The sequence below is a fragment of the Passer montanus genome, unplaced genomic scaffold (genome assembly GCF_014805655.1).
Source record: "Passer montanus isolate IOZ18808 unplaced genomic scaffold, ASM1480565v1 scaffold89, whole genome shotgun sequence".
Taxonomy (NCBI): Eukaryota; Metazoa; Chordata; class Aves; order Passeriformes; family Passeridae; genus Passer; species Passer montanus.
Window position 1 is genome coordinate 29,213 of NW_024374256.1, and position 26,415 is coordinate 55,627.

The 26,415-nt window shown below is 57.1% G+C and overlaps 2 protein-coding genes across 6 annotated transcripts; both read left to right on the forward strand.

Moving 5' to 3' along the window:
- The first annotated feature begins 149 nt into the window (after positions 1-149).
- ASAP3 (ArfGAP with SH3 domain, ankyrin repeat and PH domain 3) lies at positions 150-17,453 on the forward strand. 3 transcript variants are annotated; one of them, XM_039733827.1, is made up of 26 exons: positions 150-304; positions 4,095-4,167; positions 4,727-4,872; positions 6,348-6,422; positions 6,694-6,743; positions 6,997-7,123; positions 9,082-9,167; positions 9,945-10,020; positions 10,141-10,227; positions 10,476-10,585; positions 10,815-10,884; positions 11,417-11,504; positions 12,022-12,070; positions 12,159-12,346; positions 12,457-12,590; positions 12,996-13,090; positions 13,347-13,527; positions 13,860-13,945; positions 14,053-14,168; positions 14,258-14,325; positions 14,493-14,600; positions 14,735-14,978; positions 15,061-15,334; positions 15,825-15,969; positions 16,119-16,241; positions 16,520-17,453. In XM_039733827.1, the coding sequence occupies exons 1-26, from the start codon at positions 182-184 to the stop codon at positions 16,592-16,594; spliced, it is 2,997 nt and encodes a 998-aa protein (XP_039589761.1). In that variant the 5' UTR covers positions 150-181; the 3' UTR covers positions 16,595-17,453. The 3 variants fall into 3 exon arrangements, with proteins under 3 accessions (XP_039589761.1, XP_039589762.1, XP_039589763.1); XM_039733828.1 differs by having other exon boundaries at positions 14,750-14,978; XM_039733829.1 differs by lacking the exons at positions 9,082-9,167; positions 9,945-10,020.
- Positions 17,454-18,282: 829 nt separating this feature from the next.
- On the forward strand, positions 18,283-25,129 carry TCEA3 (transcription elongation factor A3). Of its 3 annotated transcripts, none has more exons than XM_039733764.1 (14): positions 18,284-18,526; positions 19,959-20,048; positions 20,143-20,248; positions 20,563-20,728; positions 20,990-21,058; positions 21,255-21,323; positions 21,448-21,522; positions 21,801-21,878; positions 21,996-22,150; positions 22,431-22,487; positions 23,322-23,476; positions 24,007-24,153; positions 24,233-24,304; positions 24,460-25,129. In XM_039733764.1, the coding sequence occupies exons 2-14, from the start codon at positions 20,028-20,030 to the stop codon at positions 24,466-24,468; spliced, it is 1,179 nt and encodes a 392-aa protein (XP_039589698.1). In that variant the 5' UTR covers positions 18,284-18,526; positions 19,959-20,027; the 3' UTR covers positions 24,469-25,129. The 3 variants fall into 3 exon arrangements, with proteins under 3 accessions (XP_039589697.1, XP_039589698.1, XP_039589696.1); XM_039733762.1 differs by having other exon boundaries at positions 19,986-20,048; XM_039733763.1 differs by lacking the exon at positions 19,959-20,048 and having other exon boundaries at positions 18,283-18,526.
- Positions 25,130-26,415: the final 1,286 nt, after the last annotated feature.

A 26,415-nucleotide genomic window follows, 5' to 3' on the forward strand; every position in this document is an offset into this window, starting at 1 on the left:
GGAGTCGTTCCTGGGGAGCACCGCAGCTCTTCGCCTTTAACCGCGGGCGGGCGGAGCCGCCGCGTGACGGCAGAGGGCGGGAGCGGGCGGGCGGAGCGCTCCCGGCGCGGTGCGGGGCTCGGTGCGGGGCTGCCGGGGCGGTGGCCCGCTCCCCCCGCCGCCCCCCGGTGCTCCCCGCACCATGCCCGAGCAGCTCAGCGTGGCCGACTTCTTGGCCGTTGCCAGCGAGGACCTCAGCTCGCCGGCCGCCGCCTTTGCCTCCAAGATGCAGAAGAGCCGGGGAGCCGTGGGGGCTCTGGAGGAGGTGAGCCAGGCCGGGGGGTGTGGTCAGGGGGTCGGGGGCGCATCCCGCCCGAGAACATTCCCCGCATCCCTCCTGGGAGCACCTCTGCACCAATAGGTGCTAGTCCCTTGATGCTTGCGCCTCCCTCGGGCTTCTGTTTTTAGGGCCCACCCTTTCACTCCGAGATGACGCCGGTCATCCTAAACGGGTGGTTTGGGACCCTCGGATGGGGTGGCCGTTTGCATCTTCCGAGCAGGCCCAGCGTACTTTTATGGGGGGCTAAGCCTGTAGAAATGAGCAAAGGCTTCTTTAAAGCTCCAAGTGCCCCCCCGGGGCCGGGACATATCCCCCACCACCCCGAAGCCAAGGAGGCCTATTTCCTTATTTCAAGGGCCAGGGCATCCTCACCTGCCCCTCCCGGGGATCAAGGCATCCCTCCCCGGGGCCAGGGCATCCTTCTTTCCCACCGGGACCAGGCCATGCCCCCAGAGAATCAGCTCCATATTTCTATCCACTATCGAGCTCCTGTGCTGGAGCCAGCCCCAATGGGATGTGGTGTCACTGGAGGGTCTCCTCCTTGATCAAAACTACGGGAGTATTTTCAACCTCCCCCAAAATCATTGGTAGCCTTTTTGGGAAGGGTGGAGGTGGTGGGGTGCCTTCATCCTCCTTCTCCTGCCTGGAATAAAGGCAGTTTCCAGCTGGTCCTGTGGCTTTTGCCAACTCCTCTTAGCTAAGGAATGACTTTGAAGGAGAGCCAGGGCTGGCAGGGAGTGGGGGGCCCCCGGTGCCGGGGCTGCTGAATACCTGGGGGCAGTGGGATGGGTGTCCCAGGCCTGGCAATCCGTGAACACACCATGTAGCACCCTGGTCCCCATCAGCACATGCTGGTTACTGTCATGGGTCCCCTTCCGAGTGGGGAAGGGGAGGCAGCTCTAGCCAGGAGGGAACAGCAGGAATTTTGTTTGGCTGCTTTGAGAGGCAGTGGTCAAGGGGTGCAGGGATAGGGTGGGATGCATCCCTCGGAGATGACAGGCAGTCTCTGAGATTGGCTTAGTAAACCTCCAGCAAGCATGAGAGATAGCTGTGCCATGGAGGGCACAGGGCTGAGCCCTCCATGCCACTGGAGGCTCTGGGGAGGAGGCCAAACTGCTGCTGGACCTTTGGCATCCTCCTGCTCCCAGCACGACAGGAGGAGGGAAATCTGAGCAAACCAGCTCCACACTGTCTTTGGAGCCCCACCATGGCATGAGGCAAGAGGGATAATCAGTGGCAGTTTTGGGGATCACTGGGGGAGGAGAGAGATGCTCTGTGACCAAACCGAGTCATAGTCTTTCCTGTCACCACCCCAAATACTGGATGGTAGCTTGGTGAGCAGGAGGGGGTGAGGGATGCTGGTCTAACTCCAGTGACTGCTGTGTGGGAAGGGATGGTTGTATCCCACCAGGATCCTGGGACAGAGCATGGCCACGTGCACCCAAGATAGGAGCAGGTCTCAAATCGGGGGCAGGAGCAAGCAGGGAGAGGACTGGAGATTGCTGCTCAACGTTAAAGAGACACCCTGATGTTGTCTGGAGCTACTTTGTGCCTCAGTTTACCTCCTGAGATTAAAGAGGGCTCTCCCCTCCCCAGGGTTTCTGTGACTTCAGGGCTCTTGGGGCTGCTGCAGAGACAGAACCTGAGGTCTCTGGAGTGGGCTTGGAAGGCTGAATCCAGCCCTTGGTGGTTGGTGCTGGATGCTGTGTGCATGTCAGAGGAGACTGGGCACTTCTGAGCTAGGGCAGGGTGACATGGCAGAGGCTGCTGGCAGACGAGCTCCCAGCTCACCCTATCCCCCAGGGCAGTGCCACATACTGCTCCTGGCCTGGCAGCTTGGCACCCTGGCTCTGGCACCCGTGGCAGCTCCTTCGCCGGGTAGCACGAGCTGGCAGCGGCAGGGGAGGGAGAAGAATGGCCTCCATTGAGCATCCTGCCCGAGGTCCCCGGCTGCCAGCCCAGCTAGCTGTGGTGCAGGTGTGCATTCATCCCTTCCTCCATCCCATGGGGAATTCCTCCCGCTGATGTCCCTGCTGTGCCAATGTCCTCAGCTGCCCCCTGACCAGAAGCCCTTGAGCTGGACCTGGGGTAGGATGGGTGCCATCGGGGGCTCCAGACATCTCTGCCTCTCCACTCCTGAGCAGCCAAGGATTGTGTTCCCGGCAGTCAGCCTGGTACACTGGGGATGCCAGTGCTGCCTGCAGGTGCCAGCAGCATTGTACAGTGATTCCCTCTGTGTTTACCACCCAAATACCTGTCTCTGCTTGCCCTGTGCCCATTGGTAGACTCACGGACCCCTTCCTGACAGCTCTTGTGTCATTCCCTGGATCATCCCTGCTCTGCATCAGCCCTGCACTCTGCATCCTGCAGCTGTGAACTGGCACCAGGATGAGCTGCTCCATCCTGGACACTTGAAGGAGCATCTTCCCACGCTTGCCCATTAATGCTTCCAAAGCATCTCATGCTACCTCAGTTTCCCCTTCCTAAGACTGCCAGGTTTGCAGGCCTGGAGCATCCAGGCATCCAGCCCTGGGTTCCCCCAGAGGCAGGCAATATCTCTGCTCTGGAGAGTTTGGTGCACCTGGATGTGACACAGAGAAGGGCCGTGAGGGACTTTGGTGCACCCTAACATTCTCCCCACTGCAGATGGATTGCAAGACTCCCCTGAGCAGGGGGTTTGGCTCCTACCTCAGCCCCAGTCCGCTCTGAGCCAGTTCATCCTGGCAGCATCCCATCTGACAAAGAGAACAGTGCTGAAGCTAGGCTGACCCTGCTGTCAGGAAATCAGCCTTGACATCAGCCCGAAAACCTTCAACAGAGCTCAAGCAGAGAGAGAGCCTCTTTATTGTAATTCCTCTGAGGTTTCATCCCTGCCCTTTCTGCTGTTTACGCCCTCTAAATATTTCCAGCCTGTTATCATGGCTCTGGTACCTGCAGCCAAGCCACCTTTAACCCTTTCCTGTTGCTGGGGCCAGCGTGTGCTCGGATGCTCATGCTGGCAGCACCACAGCCCCTTGCCCTTGGGCTGAGTGGGGTGAGTTTGTCATAGTGCTTGGATGGGACTGAATTTTTTGTGGTTCTCAGGGGGAAAATCTGGGCTATATGGGTAGGAAGAGATGGGGAGAGCTCCAAACCAGAGCAGGATCTGGGCAATGGGGCTGCAGGGAGACTTGTGGTGCTGGGGACCATGGGGCAAGACCGTGCATGAGCTGGGGGGGTTTGGAAAGTCACATTGCTCATTGTGGGATTTTTGTGGTTTAGCACACAACCAGCACAAGGGTTTATGGGATTTAGGTCCCCATCAGCAGGACGTGGGTCCTGTGGCTCTGTGGGGAGCTGAGCACCCTCACACATCTCACCTGGTTCTGAGCCATGGGGATGGGCTTATGTGCTACATGATGCTTCGCCTCCTTGGTTGAAACAGTCCCTGCAAGAGCCAGCAAGGCATTTTTCATGCTTAAGAGAAGCTGCTGGATCCAAAGAGCCTCTTACCTCCTCCTACTGTCTTGCTCAAACCCTCCTATCTGGGGCCAGCCAAAGCCCTGCCTGGCAGCAAAGCTATTGGGACCACAGCCCTGGCAGGGGACCGGCTGGATGCTGTGGTTCCAGCATCCCCAGGATGCCTCCAGCTCCTTTCCCAGCCCTGGGAGCTTGGATCCTACCCCACACATCTGCACAGTAGAGTTGCAGCCTTTCCAAGGGCCAGCTGGGCTGGGGGAGTGGCAGCCATGCTTGGCTAATGAGCTCCATTTGTTTTCTCTCTTTGCTGTTGCAGAGCCTGGAAGGGGACCAAGCTGTGCTCCAGAGGATCAGGAAATATGTGAAAGCCATTCACATCTCCGGGCTCAGTGAGTTGGGCTTTGGGAGATGATGGGCATTCCCAGAGCATGGGGCTGGGGGTGTGTGATAGTCCCATCCTCCACCAGCAATGGGGAGCCGTGGGTGCTGGTGAGCCTGGGGGTATTTGCTGCTTGGGTGCTACCAGCCCGCCAGTCTGGAAACATGCTAAGGTGCCAAAAATTGTCTTAAAATTATATAAAGAGGGAAATGGAGAGCCTTAGGAAGCTTGTTTTGGATATTCCGGTGCTATTGTGCAGCAGGATCAGTCCAGCTTTGCTACAGAGGTGGGTAGCAAACCCAGAAAAGTACATAGGGAGGTGGATGCCAGCTGCTGGTGGAACCTCGTGATGTGACCTGATAATGTGCTTAGATGCCAAAACCTGTCTGAAATGTCTATATAAAAATTGAGAGATTGAGAACCTTAGGGAGGTTGTTTTGGGGCACTGCTGCTGCCCTGCATTAGGATCAGGCCAGCTCTGTTGCAAAGGGAAGGAGAGATGGTGTCACGGTGATGTGTCGGGTGCTGCAGGGTCACCCCATGTCCCTCTGTGGTGTCTATCCACACAGCCCATGTGGAGAATGAGGAACAGTACAGCGAGGCCCTGGAGAACTTTGGCAACAACCACCTCTCCCAGAACAACCATGAGCTCTCTACTGGCTTCCTAAACCTGGCCGTCTTCACCCGTGAGGTCACTGCACTCTTCAAGAACCTGGTAAGCTGTCCTAAATCCGCTTGGATTTGGAATCCCCCACCAACCAGTGCAGCTCCCCTCCTTCCAGTTTAGCTGCCCTCCACCACATGCAGCAATCCCCACCTCCTACCCTGGTCTCAGGGACACATTCCCAGTGCTCTCAGACCATCTGATACCCCTGTCACTGGATTTATAGCTCACTCCCAGCTCCCTGGGGCTGTTGACACGGGATCTGATGGGAAGCTGGGGCTGCTATTTTCATTTTTCCCTTTTTTCTTGCTTTCTGTTTTCTTCTCACATCAATTGCATCTCTGATCTCGCTTGCCAAGAGTAAATCAAAGCCATGCTGGGCTGCACAGTGGGGCCATGGGGAGCAGGCAGAGGCGGCTGTGAGCCGAGCCAGGAATGGCTCTGATGGAAAACTCGGGTCCTGAATGGAGCTGGGTTCATGCATGCCCAGCAGCAAATCCCTGGGGGGTGCCATGTGGCCCCTCTCTGTTCACTTTCAAATCCCCCTCTCCAAAGGGTGTTTTTGGCCCCTGGCTCTGCTTAAGGAGGAAATTGATTTCTGCTGCCCTTCCCCCAGCAAGAATTTCAGATTTTTGGCGTGTTCCTCTCCCAGTTACCCTAATCTGGGCCTCCCTGCTCCCCCCCTTCCCCATCCTGGCTGTCACAGCCTGCTGGACTCCTGTGCTCCAGTAGGCTCTGCAGAACTGTCCTGATGGAGGAGTTGGATCGGTTCTGAGGGTCCCCACTTCCTGCCCCACATGCTGATGAGTGAGTTATGTGCCAAAGCCAGATCCAAAAAGCTGTTTCCCCTCCTAGAATCTCCCTGGAGCTCCCCCATTACCCCTGTTTTAGGGGTGGTCCTGTGCTCTGGGGCTGGGTTTCTCCCCCGGTACTGCAGAGGACCAAAACCCTTTAAAAGAAATCTGGGTGCACTGGGGAAGTCCCATGTGGGTGCTGGTGCTGCTCTCACAGCTCTAAAATGGGGTGCTGCTCCGTGGGCTGCGTGGAGGGATGCCAGGACAGCAGCTGGCTCCTGTGTCCCCACCACAGACCCCTGCACAGCACTGGTAGGGATAGTGGTGGCTCTATTGCTATCCCCAGATCCCAGCAAAGGGAGACATTTTGGGAAGCCCCTTTGACATGGGTGAGCTCTTTGTATCACAGGACCATGGAGGGGCTGGTCGTGTTGCTGGATGCTGGGGACAGGAATGAGGTGTCAGTGGGGGAACACAGCTTTGGTTTTGGCAGCTGTGCACTGGTGTGGTTTGTGGGAAGGGCCACATTCGTCAGACATCTTGCAGCCAGTTCCAACAAGCCCCAGCATGCCCTCTGCCAGGATCCTGGAATCAGCCACCCTTCCAGCCTCTTTAACCCTTCCTGGGCAGTGATGGAGTTGGGGGGGGCGGTCCCTGGTGCTGAGGAGGACCTGGGGCTCCAGCTCCCTGACTTCCCTCACCGTGGGGTGACCCTGCCTCTGCCTTCTACAGGTGCAGAACCTGAATAACATCGTGTCCTTCCCCCTGGACAGCCTGTTGAAGGGGCAGCTGAAGGATGGCCGCCTGGTAAGTCCTGTCCCAGGTCACTCATTCTGCAGTGAGACCTCTGGCATGGATTCAGCTCATGCCTGTGGCCAGGAGAAGGAAGGAGCTAGTACCAGGACCTGGAAGGAAGCAGTGAAGGTTGGGAGTGACAGGAATGAGGGGTGAAGACCTGGTAGAGACACCCATCACCCTCAAGGGGTGCAGCAATGCAGAGCACAGCTCTTGGCCCCTTTAGTGCCACCAGCTCTTTTGCTTTCTCTGACAGCTGCCACCCCTTTTTCCTTTGCCACAGGATTCCAAGAAACAGATTGAAAAGGCCTGGAAGGATTATGAGACCAAAGTGTAAGTAACATGCTGCCTCTGGCACAATCTACCTAATCCCACTCTGCACAAAGGTGTTTTGTCCCTAGGCTGGAGCCAGGCACTGATGGTGCCAGTTTGTCCTGGGGAGGGTTCTGCTCCAGCTTTTCCCAAAGGGGAAAGGGGCTAGAGAGGGCCTGGAGATGTTTCTCCTGATCCCATCCCCACTGTAGTCCCCACATGGGACACCCCTCAGAGCAGGGATGTCCCCAACCACCTCCATCCCATTGCACAGGGGAAAGATGGAGAAGGAGAAGGAGCGAGCGCGCTTGGCTGGGGTCATCCAGGCCGAGCCAGCAGCAGCAGAGACGGCCGAGGACGTGCAGAAGGAGCGGCGGCTCTTGCAGCTCCATATGTGTGAGGTGGGGGCTGTGCCGAGGGCACTGGGGACTCTTCCCCCCAGGAAGAGTCCTGGGGGGCTCAGAGGACCGCTCTGCTAGAAGCTGTGCAGGGACATCAGAGCCAAAAGCAGCCCCACCTTGTCCATCCCCATCCCCCTGTGCCCCTGCCTGGTCCCAGCTCAGGAATACCCATCCCATCCCATCCCATCCCATCCCATCCCATCCCATCCCATCCCATCCCATCCCATCCCATCCCATTCCCCTACTGAGGTCCCTGTGGGTTGCAGCTCCAAATGGCATCCACAGTGCCCCACAAGGGTGGCCTGGGGGTTACTTCCCTGTCCCCCCAACCCCACTCCTACCCTTCCTCGGGTGGCCTTTGGGTAAAAAGTGAGCTTCTTGGCTAACATCCCTGAGGTTGGCTTTGTGGTTTTTGCCTAGCCTCAAAACTGCTCCTGGCTTTGATGAAGGGGGTCACAAGTCCCAGATTCTTGGCAATTCTGGGTCCTTGCAGTCCATGCTCAAGAGGTCAGATGGGAATAAGTGAAGGAGACTCAATTTCAAAGCCCTGCAGCAAGGAGGAACCCAAGTGTCCTGGCTCCAGACACTCAGCAGCCCCATAAACTTTGAGGGTGGCAGTGCAAGAAACAAGTCTGCAGTGGGTTGTCCCAGAGGTCTCCCATGTTCCTGAGGGCCAGATCCTGGTGCCCGCCCAGCAAAGAACAGGGGCTGTGCCTGCCTCGGAGCTGGGACCCAGCCAGATGAGTCACTCCCTTGAATAGCTCCACTCTGGGATAAATAACAGCACATGGAGGGGTGGGAGCTGGAGCAGGGCATGTGGACCCGTGTTTCTGCATGCATGAGAGCTGCTGCTGGCCCTGGAAATGGGAGGGCAGTTCTTCTGGGGGGCTGGGGGCTATATGTTTACTGGAAAGTGGGTTTTGCTATTTCCAGGGTCCTGTTTCACCCTATGGGGTGGTTGTGTCTCCCTGTTGTGGGCCATCTCACACCCTCAGGGCTGTGGAGCAGTTGGACATGGGCCCAGGGCTGCTGGGAGCATCCCTTTGTTCATGGGTCCCAGTGGCTCTCTGCCACTGTCCCTGTGGGGTGTGGGTGGCAGGGCAGGGATATCCCGCTGGAGCTGGGCACATCTGGCCTTTACTAGGTGGGACGTGCTCCCTGACATTGACTTGGCATCTCCAGCTGTCAAGGAGCACTTTAACAATGTCCCCAGTCCAGTGACCCCTCAGGGTGTGTGCAGTGCCTGGGCATGGTGAGCCTCCATTCCAGGAGTTCTGCCTCACCCTGGAAGGCCCCCAGAGCTCAGGGCTGCCTCCCCCTCCCCTCGCTCCCCACTCGAAACCATTCCAGCAGCTGGAGAGGAGCTTGCAGGGGGAAAATCTCTTCCCCTCCTTATTTTACTTAGGGTGAGCAAGACTCTGTGTGTTTCTTTCCCTGCCTGCAGCTGATGGATGGGTTTGATGCATAAAGCTGAAATTCCCCATCCCACGGGGCACCTCAGCAGACCTCCAGCGCTGGTGTGCTGCAGGTGCTCACTTCTTGGAATCTGATTTTTTGGGAGTAAAAGGGCCATATCTCAAAAAAACATTTGGCCTTTTTTGTTGTGTTTTTTTCTTCCCTTCACAAGCTGCCTTGAGCTTTGGTTATTTATTAACTCCAGAAGTAATGAGCAGTGGGAGAAGCATGCTTGGCTGGAAAGCCTGGAGGCCTGTCTCAATCCTTGAACTTTCCATGTCTTGGAGGACTTCCAGAGCCAGGTTTTCTGAGGGTGGTCCCTAGCGAGCTGCCTTCAAATCCAAGATCATGACTTGACTTCTTGAAACCCAGCCAGTGTTTTAACCTTCCTCCCTGTGCTGGGAAGGGAATCAAGGGCTAGGCAGGCTCTTGCCCTTTCCTCTGGGATATTTTCAGCTGGTCCTTGTCTCTGTCACCTAACCAGGTGTCTTCTCCCCCTCCAGTACCTGCTAAAAGCCAGAGAGTCTCAAATGAAGCAGGGACCAGATTTCCTGCAGAGCCTCATCAAGTTTTTCCATGCTCAGCACAAGTAGGTGCCACCTGGGTCAGATGGTTCATCCCTGGGGCTGATTGACACCCTTGGGTGGTCCCACGAGGGTCTGGGGTCTTCTACTCTCATCCCAGATCCATAAAGCTGTTGGTGGAGATACTAGGCAGAGCCCATCACTTTTCAGTTTTCTCTGGGGAATTGAAATGTCCTTTGTTGTCTTGAGGAGCTGTACATGAGCCAATGGGGCAGTGGGAGGGGCATTGGCTTGACATATGTCTGATTATTTGGTTTCGGGATAGATTTCCAGGGATGAGTTCAGCTGAGCAGCTCTGGCATTAGCCATGGGGCTTTTAACGAGGGTGTTTGGAGTGAGGATCAACATCCCCTGGCATTTCCCATTGCTCTGTGAGGCTGGAATAGTAGTGTGTGGGAGTCATCATCTCCTCCAGCTCTCAAGTGGGGAAACTGAGGCAGGTTGAGACAGTCACTGTGGTTAAAAGCATGTCTTTGACTGGGACTGTGACCCAAGGACCCCCCAGAATGTGGCTTTTAGCAGCACTGCTCCCCAGTGAGTTGAGCTGGGATTGAACAAGAGGCCAATCCTGCATGCCAAACACCCCAGATATTTGGGATATCCAAACCCCCTGGGCTAGGCTTGGCCTTTGCTGGGCTCTCTCCATAGGCAGGGAGCCACAAAGCAAGTGCAGCTTTCCAGGGAGGGGATCGCCATGATCTCCTGCCACATTCTCTCTAAAAACCTTCATGTTTCCTCCATCTTCCCCATCTGCATCTCAATCACCCTCAACAAACACCCAGTTTCTTCCAAGACGGCTGGAAGGCTGCCCAGAACCTCTACCCCTTCATTGAGAAGCTGGCTGTGTCCCTGCACGCGGTAAGGCCTCCCCAGTGCCACCAGTGCCCCCCAGGCGTGTCCCCAGGCTGCCCCCAGCCCCGTGCCAGCCCCTGGAGCCCTGTGCCCAGCGTGGCTGTGAGGGCAGTGCTCCCTTTGCAGCTGCGCCAAGCACAGGAGGAGGAGGTGAAGCAGCTGACGCAGACCCGCGATTCCCTCCGCAGCACCCTGCAGCTGGAGAGCAAGGAGGTGAGAGCCCAGAGGGCAGGGAAGGGCTGAGGAGGAGCGTCGGGAGGGTGCTGGGTTCCCTGGGGTTAGTTTGGGAACGGGGAGCAGAAGGTTGACCTCTCCAGGGACCTGGAGGCGTTTGGATGCTGGGAGGGCAGGGGCTGCCTGGCATCTTCTGGGCACACTGCACCCCTGTAAGGACAAGGTCACTTGGGGCAGCAGCTGCCTCTGTGCCTCTCACTTTGCTTTTTAATTTATTTTTTTTTCAGGAAAACTTGAACAGGAAGAACTCTGGCAGTGGCTACAGTATCCATCAGCACCAAGGCAACAAGCAGTACGGGACAGAGAAGTCAGGATTCCTGTACAAGAAGAGTGATGGGTGAGGATGAGTGTTATAGCAGAGAGCTCTTGGCTTCCTCCTGATGTTGTCATTGCTCATGGGAGGCCTCAGAGCTGAAATCCAGGTCACAGGACATTTAGTGCTCTATGAGTTAGAGAAAGCATAACCCCATGTCCAGAACTCCCATCAGGCCTCTGCCATGGCTGGTTTGGGATGTGGATGTGGGTGATTGCAGCTGTGCAATCCTCATTCTCCTCTTCCTCCTCAGGATCCGCAAAGTGTGGCAGAAGAGGAAGTGTGGTGTGAAGTATGGCTGCCTGACCATCTCCCACAGCACGGTGGGGAGCGTGGGGGCTGCAGCCCTGACCCTTTTTTCTGCACCCTTTGGGGCTTTGTGTCCATTGGATTTCAGATTTAGTGTTGCCCACACTGGTCACAAATCTGCCTGGATTAAAAATCAATGCAGGATGAGGCTGGACTGTTTAAAGAAAGTCCCCAGTGTCTGACAGGGCTCCAGAGGTGGTGCCCCGTGTCTGACAGGGGTCCCTGGGAGAGGAGGGTGGTCTCGGCTGGGGCAGCAGATGGACGGGTCTGACACGGCGCTGGCTGAGGGTCCAGAGGAGCCCCGAGGGGATGGGGCTGGCTGGGAGGGAAGCGCTGCCACCTGGAGTTGGAGGCTGGAAACTGCAAGGAGGGACCAAAGGGTTTCTGCTCTTCTAAAATGGGTCCGACAGGGTCTGGTTTGCATGGTTATCCTGAGAGAAACCGTCTCTGCTGGTGGTTGTGCCACCGCAGTTGGCAATGGAGATGGTGATGCCCATCCCGTCCCTTCCTGGTCCTTTAACCCACCCCGTTCCTCTCACCCTGCAGATAAACCGTCCCCCTGTGAAGCTGAACCTCCTCACCTGCCAGGTGCGGCCCCATGCTGAGGAGAAAAAATGCTTTGACCTGGTGACACGTGAGTACCTGGGATGAGGTGCTGTGGCTGGGGTGTGAGGTGTTTGACCTGAAGGCAGAGGCTATGGTGGGACCTCTCCCTTCTTGGAGTGGGTTTTCCCTCTGAAACACAGTGGCACCCTCTTTAAATGCTTTTAATCTGGCTCTGGGTGTCTTCCTGGCTGTCTTTACAGATGAAGGACCAATCTCTTCAATGAGTGCTAGAAAGCTGAGACAAAAAGAGGTTGTGACAGGGCTCAGGTGATGGGAGAGTGATGTGCAGTGATTTAATTTGTAATTAAGCAGCTCCTTTAAAGAAATTTCAGCTGTCCTGGGCATCTCTAGACCATAGAATCCTAGAATGGTTTAGGTTGGGAGCAACCTTAAAGACTGTCTTGTTCCACCCCTGCACCATGGGCAGGGGTATCTTCCACTAGACCAGATTGCTCCAAGCCCTGTCCAAGCTTAAACAATTCAAGGGATGTGGCAGGCACAGCTTCTCTCCTTTCACTTTCTCTCCTCTCTCCCCATCCCTGCAGACAACAGGACATATCACTTCCAAGCAGAGGATGAGCAGGAGTGTGTTGTGTAAGTGCCACAGCCCACCCCTCCTCCTTGACGTGCCAGATCCTGCTCTGCCTTCTCCATCCTCCTCTTCCTCCTCCCTCCTGCCCAGGTGGGTCTCGGTGCTGCAGAACAGCAAGGATGAAGCCCTGAGCAATGCCTTCAAGGGGGATGGGGGCAGTGGCGGGGTGGCGGCGGGCACCGGCGTGGACGGCGGCATGCAGGAGCTCACCAGGCTGGTTATCAGTGAGGTGAAGAGCATGCCAGGAAACAAGCAGTGTTGTGACTGCGGTGCCCCAGGTGCGTCAGGGCCTGGGGTGTCCCCCCCCGGGTGTGAGTCAGCTGTCAGGGGGTGACAGCATCTCTGGGGGCTGGGCGTGGTGCTGAGCCCCGCGCTGCTCCCTCTGCAGATCCCACATGGCTCTCTACCAACCTTGGCATCCTGACATGCATCGAGTGCTCTGGTATCCATCGGGAGCTGGGTGTGCATTATTCCCGCATCCAGTCCCTCACTCTGGATGTTCTCAGCACCTCCGAGCTGCTGGTAAGCTGCTCTCTGAGCCCAGAGATCTCGGGGCCCCTGGGAACCACCCTCTGTGTCTCCTAAACCTCCTGTGATGCAGGCTCCATTCCTTCTCCTCCATCCCATCTGTCCCCAGCTTGCTCCAGGGCTTGCAAACTTGCCTCAGTTTCCCCAGCACAGTGGTGTGGGCAAGGGGGGCTCTGCAAAGCTGTTTGCTAAACAGGGGGCTGCTGGCAGCTCCCCAGGATTTTCTCCCTCCTAAAACAGATTTCCACTGCCGTAAGAGAGCATCATCCTGGCAAAGATGCTGCTCTGGGAAAGCCCTGGGTGGATCCAGTGGATTCCTTCCTTCTGGATGGGATCTGGCTGGAACAGGGTGACTGTGGCCAGGAGGGCTCATGTTCCTCTGTCCTCCTCTCTCCCTAGCTGGCTGTTAGCATTGGGAACACTCGTTTCAATGAGATCATGGAGGCTGCGCTGCCCACACAGGACTGTCCCAAGCCTTCAGCCAGCAGTGATATGTGAGTCAGGGACTTGGGTGTGCTGGGAAGAAGAGGAGAAGGAAAAGGAGTGCATGGTGTGTGCCCTGTTCTTGTCCCCATGCTGCCACTGCCCATTTAAGACAGCCCTGGGATGAGGCATCCCGGTGCCATTGCTGGATTGTGGTGGGGATCTGCACCTCTTTGGAGGCTTACCCTTGATCCTGAGGCTTCAGAAGGCAGGAGCACAGGGCTCCACACCCGGTCTCCATGCCAATCCAAGCCCCACTTCTGGCAGGGCTGCGCGCAAGGAATACATCATGGCCAAGTACATGGAGCGACGCTACGTGCACAAGGGCAGCCAGGATAACCCCCATGGCCTCTGGGAAGCCATCCAAGCCCGTGACCTCCTGGCCCTGCTCAAGGCCTTTGCTGAGGGGCATGACCTGACCAAGCCCCTGGCCAGCCCTGAGGGTCAGGTGAGGCCTGCGCCTGACAGGGAATGGATTTTGCCTCTCTGGGTGGCTGTTCTCTGCGTTGTCTTGGGCTTTGGGAAGGGATGTGCTGGTTGGAAGATGAGCATCCTCAGGTCCAGCTTTCTTCTCTCCTACACGTAGGAGATGAAGCATTGTTGAGGCCAGCTCTTCTCTCCCTTCCGTATCTTGGGAGATGAGCATACGCGGGTCCAGCGCTCCTTTTCCCTTCATTCAGGGGGGAAGATGAGCATTCTTGGATCCAGTACTTCTTTTCCCTTTATCCTGAGGCAAGATGGGCATTCTCAGGGTGATCTCTCCCTCCCATCTCTTTGCAGGATGCAGGCGAGCTGCCGCTGCACATGGCCGTACGCCATGCCGACAGATCATCCCTTCCCTTGGTGGACTTCATCATCCAGAATGGGTGTGCACCCAAGGGCTCCCAGTGTTCCTTGCCCGTCTCCCTCATGGGAGGCATGTACAGGATGCTTGTGTCAAAGCCTTGACTTTCCTGGTGTTGGCCCTGCACAGGGGGACACTGGACTGGGTGACGCAGGATGGGAACACGGCCTTGCACTATGGTGCCCTCTATAACCAGCCCAACTGCCTCAAGCTGCTCCTGAAAGGGAAAGCCAGCTTCACCACAGGTATGAGCTTGGGATGGGGATTTTGGGGTTCTTTGGTGGGAGTGATAAGGCTGCAACTTGGATTTGTCCCCCTTTTGTCCCTCGGGCAGTGAACACGGCAGGTGAGACAGCTCTGGATGTGGCGAGGAGGCTGAAGTACAGCGAGTGTGAGGAGCTGGTAAGTGGGATGGAGGAATGGGGGAGAAGCTTAAAGTGGGGAGAGGGGACCCTGAGGAGGGCTGGCACGAAGGTGGGGGGGCTTCTGGAATGTGTCCCTCCAGTGCTGAGACCCCTGTGGGCTGCCCCACCCTGAGATCCCCCTGACCTGCTCCATCCCTGTGGCAGCTGGAGCAGGCGCAGGCAGGGAAGCTCTCCCTGCAAATCCATGTGGACTATGACTGGGAGCCCCCATCGGAGTTCCCATATGACAGTGAGGATGAGCTGGACGAGAAGGTACTGTGGGATGGTGGTGGGTACTGTGGGATGGTGGGGCCTCCACATCCCCAGTGAGGGAGCGGGGGGAGTGCAGACCCTTTTGGGGGGCAGGTGGCAGTGGGACATCCCTGGAGCTGTGTGAGTACCCCCAGGTGAGCCCCCTCCAGCGTTCTTTCAAGGGCACATCACCACTGGCCGCCAGCCCGCTGCCTGCCTGCCCCCAGACCCGCTGGAGCTGCATGGGCATGGACATCACCAACAAGACCTACGAGAGCATCCTGGTGCCCTCGCGCGCTGCACCCCGCCGGGCCCACAGCGAGGAGATCCCCCCGCCACTGCCCCTAAAAAACCCCACACGGGGCAGCTCTCGCCCCAAACCCAGCCACAGCCTCACCGGTGAGTCAGAGCAGGGGGTCATCATGGTGGGTCTGTGCCTCCCCCAGAGACCAAGTTTATTGTCCCCATTGTGTTCCACCAGAGCGCCCTGAGCTGCCCCGACAGGCATCGGAACCCCACTTCTCTGGGCCAGCAGAGGCTGTGGCACCACGCAGCCTGCCCTGTGCCAGCAGCATGGGTGCCCTGGATGGCACCCCCAGCAGCCGCAGCCCCACCGAGAGCCCGCGGGCAGCGTACTGGGAAACGCGCTCTGAGACGGACCCCAGCAGCAGTCGGCGGGGGCCAGAGCTGAGTCCCCCAGCCACGCAGCCCCTGCCAGGCAGCACAGTCCCTGACATCCCCCCTGTCAAGTTTGGGTAGGGACCCTGCTCCAGAACGGAGTTGCACTTGGTGTTGGGGGATCGTTGCACAGTGCTGGTGGGGGAGCTTCAACCTCTGCCACCCCCATGGGTGTGGAGAATTGCTGTGAAGCAAAGGGGTCCCCACCTTCTGGGATCGCCAAAGAAACTGATGGTGACTCTGGGATGCAGGAGGAGACAAGGGCAGCTGTGGGGATGCTGGGTTGACCTTGGAGACAATGATGCAGATTATTTGGGAAGGCACCGAGATCCTGTACCAGTTATCATATATTTTTTTTTCTCTCCTTTGGGAAAATGTGGTGGGATGGGCTCATTTGAGGGAGCTTGGGTGCTGGGGACGCTTTTCATCAGCATCCAGGGGGCTGTGGGTGAGATCCAGGTCCCATGGGGGAAGCCCTGACCTCCCTGAGACCTCGCAGGATGGAGAACAGGGTGGGGGAAGGCAGCAGCAGAGTGGGGGTGACGCTGTGCCCACTGTCACCCACAGCTCAGAGAGCACCCGCTCGTACCGGCGCACTGGTGGCATGGTGGGCAAAATGGGGTCGGCTGGGTCCCCCCAGAGCCCTGGTGGCCCCGAGGACCCCGCTTTCAGCAAGGTGCCCCCTGTGCCTATGCCCAGAAGATTTGCTCCGGTATGTGCAAATCCTCCTCTGCATCCCCAAGCATCCCAGCTCCTCTTATCCTGGGGTGGCAGATGGAGTGATCAGGGGATTCTATCACTGTTGCCACCTTTTGGATGGCCTCGGGGGGGGTCTCTCACCCCCTTTTCATCCCGTTTCAGGCCAAGGGGAGGCAGAAGCGGGTAAAAGCAGTGGCTGACTGCAAGGGAGACAAGGCACGAGAGCTGACCTTCTCCAAGGGGGAGGTCATCGTGGTGACACGGGAGGAGGATGAGCAGATCTGGGTAAGTCACCATGGCACGGACAGGTGCTGGGATCCAAATCCTGGTCCTTTTCTCCCTCCAGTTCTCTTCTGAAGGAGGCTGGGTTTTTCTGGGGGGGCACAGATGGGGGACTTCTGACCCATGTATGCATGGAGGAGGGCTGGGAGGGCTCCACTGATGTGCCACCACTGCTTTGCCTCTCTAAATCCCTGTTAGGAATTCAGCAGGGGAAGAAGTTCTGGGGCTGATATCTCAAGATAAGACTTGCTCTCCCCTAAACCTTCTTTCTGCACCTCCAGGTCGGCTTCATCGAGGGCGATGGCTCCCGCACCGGAGTCTTCCCTGCCAGCTTCGTCCACCTCTTGCAAGACTGACCGTGTGGGGGTGGCCCATTTGTCACCGTCCCATTGACTGGGAGTAGAGCCAGCTCCCTGCTGGGGGCTTGGAAGAGCCAGGCCACAGGGCACGTGTGCCCAGGATCCTGGCATGAGACCACTGCCCTCCAAGGGGGCCAGAGATCCCCTGCATTGGGAAACCCGTCCATGGATGGCAGCAGTGGGGAGCTGAGGAGCAGAGAACAGACATGCTTGCTGCACTGGTGGGCTGAGGTTTCTGTGCCAGCCCCTGCTCCCGCTGCTCTTCTGTCCTTCCCGTGGCTCTGCCCATCCCTTGGGTTTTCTTCTTCCTTCTCTGCAAGGAATTTGGGATGGGGGAGCTGTATTTGGTATCCCCCACCCTCTGCCAGATAGTCTTGAAGCCTCCTCCTCATCCTGGGGGCAGCCATGGACCACCAGCCTCCTTCTGTACCCCAACTGTGAAGCCTTTGGGATGGGCAAGAAATAGGAGAGGGGTTTTTTTGTTGTGTCCATCCCCCACCCCAGGTTCTGGGAGCTTCCTGGACTGGTGGAGTTCAGGGATGCTCCAAAGCTTCTCCAAAACCGGTAGTGAAATTCCATTCCTTGATTTGGAGGGTGGGGGATGTTTCAGGTGGTACTGCAGAGCCCCTGCCCCGTGTCCCTCATGTGGGGTGGGTGCTGGATCACTGCCCCTTCCCTGGGGGGGCTCTCAGAGGGGGTTTTGCAGCTTTTTCTAGGACCAGCATACCCCTGTAGCAGTGTCCCTTGGGAGCCACCTGTCTCCATACCCCCTCACTTTACCCTTCTCAAATGCTTCATCTCAAAAAAGTCTTTTTTAAAATGTTTTCTGTCTGATTTCTAATAAACCATCATTTTTTAAGCACCTGGGAGTGTGTTTGCGGGGGGACAACCCCTGCCCTGGCCGTCCCCAGCACGGTGATGCTGCTGATGGGAGCAGGCTCCCAGTCACTGGTATCTGTGATCGCCCTTGGGGGCAGCCATGGAGGGCTGGGCTGGGACGTGAATCCACAGCAGGATGCTCATCCTACAGCCACAGCTGGAGCAGGGACAAGCAAGGATGGCAAGGCTGTTGTCACCTCCATATCCCAATGGCCTGTGCCCCGTATTGCTGCCCGTCCAGCCAGGCCTGCGGGGCTCCCAGGCTGGCACACCATCAGCTGGCTCTGCTGGCGCTGATGCCACACCGTCCCTGCTGCACTTCACTTGTCAGTGCACAATCACGGAATGTTGGAAGGGGCCTTAAGATCGTTCTGTCCATCCCCTGATGTCGGGGGGGGACACCTTCCAACAGACCAGGTTGCTCCAGGCCTGTCCATCCTGACCCTGGACATTTCCAGGAACAGGCTATTCTCTCCAACATGTGGAGTACTCCAGCATAAGAACTATTCCTGTATACTGGAATTCCACGTACGTTGGAACGTTAGCATGCGTGGAGTATAAAGATTATTCCCGCCGGGGATCTTGCTGCTGGATCAGCTTTGGGAAAAACAGAGCTTGCAGGGTGCTGAGGATTGCCTGCCTCAGCCAGCCCAATGGCAGAGCCCCGTCCCTCTGCCTCGGCACCCCAGGGCCACAGCCCAGGGCTCACCTCCCCCGCTCCTGCAGCCCTGCTTCTCGGCTATATTTAGCCCTCCCCCGTGCTATTTTGCTTTCCTGGCAGGAGTTTATAACTGGCCGGGACAGCCCCACCTCCTTTCTGCTTTCTCTCCCTTCCCTCTCCCGTCCCTTTCCCCCTTCTCCCCTCCTCTCTGCTCCCTCCCACCTGCCTGCCCAGGACCCCCATGCCCGCGGTGCCCAGCTGTGCCCAGCTGTGCCCAGCTGTGCCCACAGCCAGCGTCCTGCTCCGCTGCAGCCCCCGCCATGGGGCCCGCTGAGGAGCTGGTCCGGATTGCCAAGAAACTGGATAAGATGGTGGCCAGGAAGAGCACGGTAAGGTGGCTGAGCTCCTCGGGGCGTGCGCGCATATTTGAACACATACGTACTTGCAGGTGTGCATATTTACACACGTGCTTGTTTACATGCACATTTGAATCCTGTGTGGCTTGGGAAAGGGGGGACTGGGGGGACTGTTTGCTTTTCACACCCCTCGTGTTGCCTCTGGAGGCACTGAGTGGGTTTAAGGGGTGCTGCCTGTGTCACCCCAGCCCAGCCTCAGGACATTATAGTTAGCACCCAGGGGATTTAATTTTGCCTCTAATTTGGGGGTCTCCTATACCCCATTGCTCCCAGATGCTGGGATTTGGGGGTAAGGGGGTGTTTGTCCCATGGGTGGCAGCTCCTGACGCTGCTTGGCAGTGCCCGATTGTGGGCGACAGGTGCTTGGCCCCCAGCCTGTGCACCAGCACCTTGCCAGGGCCAGAGGCTCGTCTACAGGCAAGGAAAAGCTCTGGGCTGGGGGATAACACCCTCAAGGCACCCTCAGGCACAGCCCTGCCTGTTCCACAACTGTGCAAAGGGAGGTGGTCAGTTGCTGTTTCCTGGGTGGTTTTGGTTGTGTTCTGGGGCAGCTGGGACCCAGCCCTGCCACCCTTGTGCCAAGTGAGGATCCCTCTGGGAATCCTGGTGAGCCAGTTACATGTGCCAAGCCCAGCTCTCAGAGTTAATATTTGACTGTTTCCACTGGCCTTTGCCCTGATGAGATGCAGGCTCCTGGCTGGGGGAGCAGCACTGCCATCTCCATGAATCTGGTGGCTTTTTGGGATGCCAGTGCTTGGTATCAAACTAGATCCCATGGCTCTGCTTGATGCCAGGAATTACCCAGGGGTCATGGGACAAGGGTGTTCCAAGTCCTCTCTTGCTGCACTTTGGGATGGGACAGAGTCAGGGTCCACCTACAGCACAGGAATGTCCCTGCACCATCAAACCAGGGGGTTCTGATCCAGCTCCTCATGGTGAGAATCCATGGAACAGTGTCCCCACGGGGGGGATACCTGGGAGCCAGTGTTGCTGCTGGGGCTCTAAAAATACCAAGGATGAGGAGGAGAAAGAGAGGGAGGAGGAGGAAGGCTCTGTGCTGGACTATGTTTATCCCAGCTGCCACTGCAGGGTATCAGGATGAAATCCTGGGGCTTGTGTCCCATGGACCTTCACACCCCTGGGTGGGGGACACTGGGAAATCCCCCAGCTGTCCCTAACTCCCACCAGCCCAGATTTTTCTTGCAGATGGGGGTTTTCCCAAGTTTTAAGAAAATCTCATGCTATCCAGCTGGAGATGTGACCTGGTGCTGGGATGGTCCAGCAGGATTTGGGTGTGGGGCTTCTCTATTGGTGTGAGAGGGTCAGGCAATCCCAGGGAGCAGCCCAGGGCTGCTTTGGATTCTCCTGTCATGCCCTTCCTGCTGCTGCCTGGTGCCTCCTCAAGGGCTCCTGTGGCTTCTCCCTGCTGTAGGAAGGGGCACTGGATCTGCTCAAATCCCTTACCGGCTACACCATGACCATCCAGCTGCTCCAGGTGAGGGGTTTGAGTGGGGGGACACCCCATGGGGTAGCTTGTGCCCTGTGCCAGCCAGCACATCCCTAAGGATGTGTCCCCGGTGTGTCCCCAGACCACACGGATTGGAGTGGCTGTGAACTCAGTGAGGAAACACTGCTCAGATGAAGAGGTGGTGGCCTCAGCCAAAATCCTCATCAAAAACTGGAAGCGACTGCTGGGTGAGTGATGCTGGAGGGAGACAAGAATCCCCAAAGCCTCAATCCTCCCTGGGTCCTCCCTGCATCTCAAGCCCCACTACTTTCTAGGGGGGATGGAGTGGAATCAGTCCAGAGCTAGGACATGCAGGCTCCTATAACCCGTAACCCAAATTTTCCAAGGGCTTGTTTTCACTCTGGGATAGAGTGGTGTAAATCAATGTGTGCCCCACCAAGGCCTGAGCATCGACACAATCATTCCCCATGCCAGGATGCGACTCCACAGGTGCCCCGTGCTGGTTTGGGCTGTGACTGTGACACCCAAATCCTTCCCCCAGAGTCCACCACCACAAAAAAAGAGAAGGATGCAGATAGGAAGAAGGAGAAGGACACAGATGGAGACAAGGAGAAGAAGAAGGGGCTGGATGTTTCCAGCTGCCCCAGTGAAGGGGTGAAGCACAGCAAGAATACAGCTGAGAAGCACAGGGAGAAGCACAAGGAGAGGTGAGGGCTCCTGCCTGCTGTTGTGGGACACTTGGGCCAATATGAGACCACCCTCTGCTTGGTCTTTAAGAGTTTATCCACCGCTGCCTACCCATGGATGCTGGCAGCACCTCTGGAGACCAAACTGCCTCTGAGACAGCACCAGAGGGAGGGAGGAGGGAGAAGTGACCATTTTTTATTTTCCCTTCTCTAAAACTAACTATCCTTAGATGAGGTCATTTTGGCCAGTGCTCATCTGACCCCTGCTCTCTATATCCCTAGGAAGCCCAGCAAGTGTGACTCTCCTGCCACCACCACCCAGGGCCACCCTGCCAGTTCCAGCCCAGAGAGGTACCTGCTGAAGGATGTCCTGACCCTCATGCCAGGCTCTGCCAGGCACTGCCAGCCCAGGGGAAGCTTTGCTGGCAGCCTGGGGTGGGGCTCAGGGATGGGGGATGCAGATGGACATGATCCAGCTCGCAGGTTGCCAGAGTGTGCTGGGTTTGCTGAGAGCTTCTCTCCCTTCTTTTGGGCCTCCGTGGTGAAGAGAGTCCAGTGATGGCAGGAGCCCCTCTGTGTCCTCCAAGAAGCCACCTCTGGATGGCAAGAAAGAGAGGTGGGTTCTGGGCTGGGTGAAATGGGAGAGGCGAGACCCTCGCCCCTCACTGGGTTGTGGTTGGGGGTGTGGACCCACCACTTGTCCCAGTCACTGCCCTCTGACATGGAGCTTGTCCTGCCAGGAGAGCCTCTGCTGACTCCAGGTCCTCAACCATCTCCTCCTCTTCCTCCTCACAGAAGAGACTGTCAGGGGAGAGGTAAGGAGGAGGTGTCCCTGGGCAGCCTGGGGATGCTTTTAGGGTACGCCTTGGGGATACCCTCACCATGGAGGGGGTGAGAAGTGGCTGGGAGCCCTGATCCTGCCACAGCACTGGGATATTTCCTGGGAGGAGCAAATCCTTCCCTGGGGAAATTCCTGTTGGCTTCCGAGTGAGGACTCTCATCCATGTGCTGACGCCTGAGGTCCTGCCACCATCCCTGCCCCCTGCCCTGTCTCTGGTGTCATCCCCACTGTCCTGTTTCGTGCCACTCCCAGGAGAGCCTCTGTGGGCACCAGCCTCTCTCCAGCTCCCACCAGCTCCCAGAGAAACTCCAGCGACAGCAAGGAGGAAAGGTAGGAGAGAGGGGGAAAGGTAGGAGAGACCCACTCCACTTCCAAGGGACCCCGGCAGGTCCCTGTGGCTGTGCCAGGACCCTCCCACCTGCCCGTGCCCCTGCGTGTGCCCTGCAGAGCCAACAGCAGCAAGGTCAAACCTGCGGTGCCGCGGAGCCCCACCAGCCCCTCGTTCTCTGCCAGCCCCTGCTTCCTGGCCCCCTGCTACCTCACAGGGGACTCCGTGCGGGACAAGTGCATTGAGATGCTGACGGCTGCACTGCGCATGGATGGTGAGCAGCTCTGAGGGTGCTGGACCCCAGACTGGGCTATTTCTCCTATGGGACAGTCCTGATAGGAGCGTTCAGCCCCAAAAGGAAAAAGGAGGTTGGTAGGGTCTCTGATAAGGAGGTTGGATGTGAGGATGCATCTTTGTAAGGTTCAAGATAGGTAAAACCAGGTGTTTTAGAGATGGAGTGTCTGGAGCAAGTACAGGGGTAGAGGTGAGTTTTTCTGGGGGAGGTACAGTGAGACCTGTGGCTGGTTTCACACCCTTTACTCTCTACCCTTTAGACGACTACAAGGAGTTCAGTGTCAACTGCGAGAAGATGGCATCGGAGATTGAAGACCATATCCTTTGGGGGGCTAGGGGTCCCCAGGCTTCATCTGCTGGGGGAGCATGTGTGGCTCAAGAGTGCTGCTGGGGATAGGACAGAGGGTGGCGGGGACAAGGACAGAGGGTGACAGACTCTGCCGTGCTCGTTGCCTGCAGAGGGAGCCAAGACCTCAGTGAGAGGATGCTGAGACTGAAGCTGATGCTGAGCAAAGCATTTCCTGAGCACCTGCCTTCGTGCAGGGGTCTGCGTGCCCTCCCCACTCCCCTCTGGTCAGGGACATGCCTTCATCCCTAGGGAAATAAATCCAAACCCAGCCACAGCTTTTTCCATAAGCCTGCTGTAGATGCCTGTGTGTCCTGCCAGAACCAGTCTGTCACAATGTCCAGGCTATGCCATGCTGGATGGAGCCACTTCTGCCCACCCCCAAATCAAGGCTTGGGGTTCTCCTGGAAGCCCCCTGAGACCAGGACCAACCCCAGGGTGGTTCACCTCCTGGGTGCCCTTTTTGGTGCCTTCCCAGACTCTGTGCCCAAAGCTGCTACATCAACCTGTCCATACCCATGTTCTTTGGGAGGAGGGAGTAGATAGAGTCCTCTGCATGACAAACTTTTGTCCCAGCACAGGGCTTGGTGACAGCCCCTAAGCCCCACAGCCTTGCCTGGATGTTAGACATTCCATGGCAATGCAAGATCATTTTCCTCCCCACATCTCAAGCTGTGCTTCATCCTCTTAAAGCCACAGGGAGGAAAGCCCCACTGAGATCAGCCACCTCCACGTGGCCACTGGCCCTGGTGACAGCAGCACCCAAGCTGGCATCCCCCTGTCTTGATTCCTTGACAGACCCCACATATCTTCCAGGAGCTGAAGAGCACAGACATGAAGTATCGCAACCGGGTGAGGAGCAGGATCAGCAACCTGAAGGACCCCAAGAACCCTGGTCTGAGGAGGAATGTGCTGTGTGGAGCCATCGAGCCCAGCCTCATCGCCCGCATGACTGCTGAGGTGGGCAGGGGGTGCATGGGGCTGCTGCCCCTGGGTCTCTTCCATGCTGCCTCTGTGGTGTCCAGGTGCTGGGTGTTGGCTTGGTGATGTCCACAGTGGGGTTGTCCCAGCACCTCCCTGTCCCACCCCAGGGCTGAATGAGACACAGGGAGAATTAGGAGAAAGCTGGCAGCACTTCTAGGTTCCCTTAAAGCCCTGCAGAACCCCAGCCTGTCACAGATCTGGCTGAGGGATGTCACACTGGCAGGAATCAGGCTGGAGCAACCGCCTTTTGTCCTCCTCAACCAGGGTCCACAAATCAGGCTCCTCAGAAGCCCAGTTTCCCCTGTGGGGAGACAGAGCCCTGCAGGCAGCAGCTTTAGTTTGAAGATGGGGTGATTTTTTCATCTGGACGGGTCTGAGTCCTCCAGAAAGCACAGACAGCAGGATTAATCCTGTTTTGGGAGAGGATGGGGGAGGTGTGGACTGTGGTACTTGGATGTGAGCAGCGCCATGGCCACACTGACCATCTGGGCCAATGCTGGTGGCAGGAGATGGCCAGTGATGAGCTGAAGAAGCTGCGGAATGCCATGACCCAGGAGGCCATCCGGGAGCACCAGATGGCCAAGACAGGTGGCACCGTCACCGACCTCTTCCAGTGTGGCAAGTGCAAGAAGAAGAACTGCACGTACAACCAGGTCAGGCCTGGTCTGCAGGGGAGCTTGGCTCGGGGGACACCAGAAGGGTCTCCACTGAGCCCGTGCTGCTCCACCCCAGGTACAGACGCGCAGCGCTGATGAGCCCATGACAACGTTTGTGCTGTGCAACGAGTGCGGGAACCGCTGGAAGGTCTGTAACCACCTGGGGAGAGGCTCTGGGCAGCCCACCCCTTTCCTAGCCTTCAGGGGTAGCAGAGCCCCCTGAAATGGTGCTGTGGGTGCTGGGTGAGGGCTTACCACCCATCCTGGGCTCACCATCCGCCCCGGGCTCTGCTTCTCCCGCAGTTCTGCTGACGCTGCTGGCGAGTGGGCTGGAGGGAACATGGTGCAAGACAAGATGCTGTGACACCACACTGGGCAGCTGGGTTGGGCAGGAGGGGTCAGGGTGGCACCAGTCCCTAAACCCCAGCTCCTTGTCCCCTTGCTCCCTCAAACATCCTGGGGACCTGGCCTCTGGCAATGTCAAGCTCACTGGAGAAGGTCCCTGGGAATTCAATGGTTCTTCCCTGCAATTACCTGTCCTTTGATTGGGGTGTGCTGGGATCCCACTGGGAACAGACTCATTCCTGGCAAGGGAGGCTGGTACAACCTGGGCACCATGTCCTTCCTTGAGAGAAATCTGGACTTGGATGATGTGGGGGCAGCAGAGACATTGCTCCATGGGCATGGGGCTGTGCCTGGGAGCTGAGGGTGGCAGAGGGCCAGTTTTTAATCCAAAGACCTTCTTCCTCACCTAAGTGCACACAGAGGGAGGGGAGAGACATGGAGGGGACAGGGTGCATGCAGTGTGTCCAGATGCTGTTGGGATGCCACTGTGCCCCTCTGCTCTGTGATAAATGGACCATCCATCCTGGCTTGAAGGCACTGTGTCCCAGGAAAGAAGGAAGGATGGCAGGGAGAGGAGCGAGGAAGAACCCTTCCAGCCAGAGTAATAAAGGTGTGAACTGTCTCTGCAGCACAGACTCTTTCCTAAGATGGGTTTGGGACCTCTGTCTCAAGTTTATAGCTCCCCAGCTTGAGCCTCAAGGTCGTCCAAGATCCCTCACCAAATTCCAACATATATCTCAAATCCACCAGCACCAGCTTGGGATATAACCATGGTTTGCTGCTCACCCATCACCTGACTGGTGATTAAAGACCTTTAATTAAGGCTGGAGCAGCTCCCTGGTTTGGTCTGGATGCTGCAGGCTGCCCCATGGCAGGGCAGAACTTGCACCAACAGTGGGGAGCATTTTCCAGGGAAAAGGCATCAGGGACCAGCTGGGAGACATCTCTTGGGCTGCAGGAGTTCTGGGATGGAGCCCTGTGGCACCAAACCCATCCCTTATTACCACCAGCCTCTTCCAGTGGCAGTGGGATGTGATGGGGACACAGGAAGGTCATGGTGACCATGGATGGGGATGAGGGTGCTGCTCCCATGCCTCCATGAGTATGAGAGCAGAGGACAGTGAAGCTGTTAATTAATCCATCATTAATTTTTTAATCTTGGGCTGAGGTATGAATATTTTCACAGGCCATGTACCCAAACTTGGGTGCTAAACCCTCCATGTTTGGGGGTCCCTACCACCCTTGAGCCCCCTGAAAGAGCTCTCTGGGCTGTGGTGCTCGTTAATACACTGAAGTGATTAATGAGCCTCCAAGGCAATTATTTACACTTGTGACAGTGTGTGTGGCTGCAATTAAAGAATATAGTGGATTGTAGGGGATGAATAAAACATCAGTGTGACCTTGAGATGTGAGGGGAGTGCGGGAAGGGCAGGACTGGGGCTCCCAGCCATGCCCAGGGTGCCTCAGGGCATGTTTGCCTGGGACAAGGTTGAAATAGGGGGATTTGGACTTATATTTTCTTGCAGTCCAGTCTAATAAAGGTGTTTAAGCGATACCAGAGGGAGCCAGACTCCAAGCATGTTGTCATGGATCTCCTGGCATCCCTCTGTGTCCTTCACAAGAGCTCTCAGGACCTCTGTGGCAGCTCCAGCCCCACATGCAATGATGGAGAGGCCCTTACAGTCCCTGCCAGGGGTTGATTTACCCACCCCAAGGCTCCAGGTGTGGATGCTCCAAAGCTTCAGCAGAGGCTGGTGTCTCTTCCTGCCTCTCCCTGCCTATCTCTGCATGGATCACAGAGTCATGTCAGTTGGAAAAGACCTCCAAGATGATTGAGCAGAACTGCTCTCCCAGCACTGCCAAGCCCACCACTAGCTACATGTCCCCAGTGCCACATCAACACGTCTTTTAAAT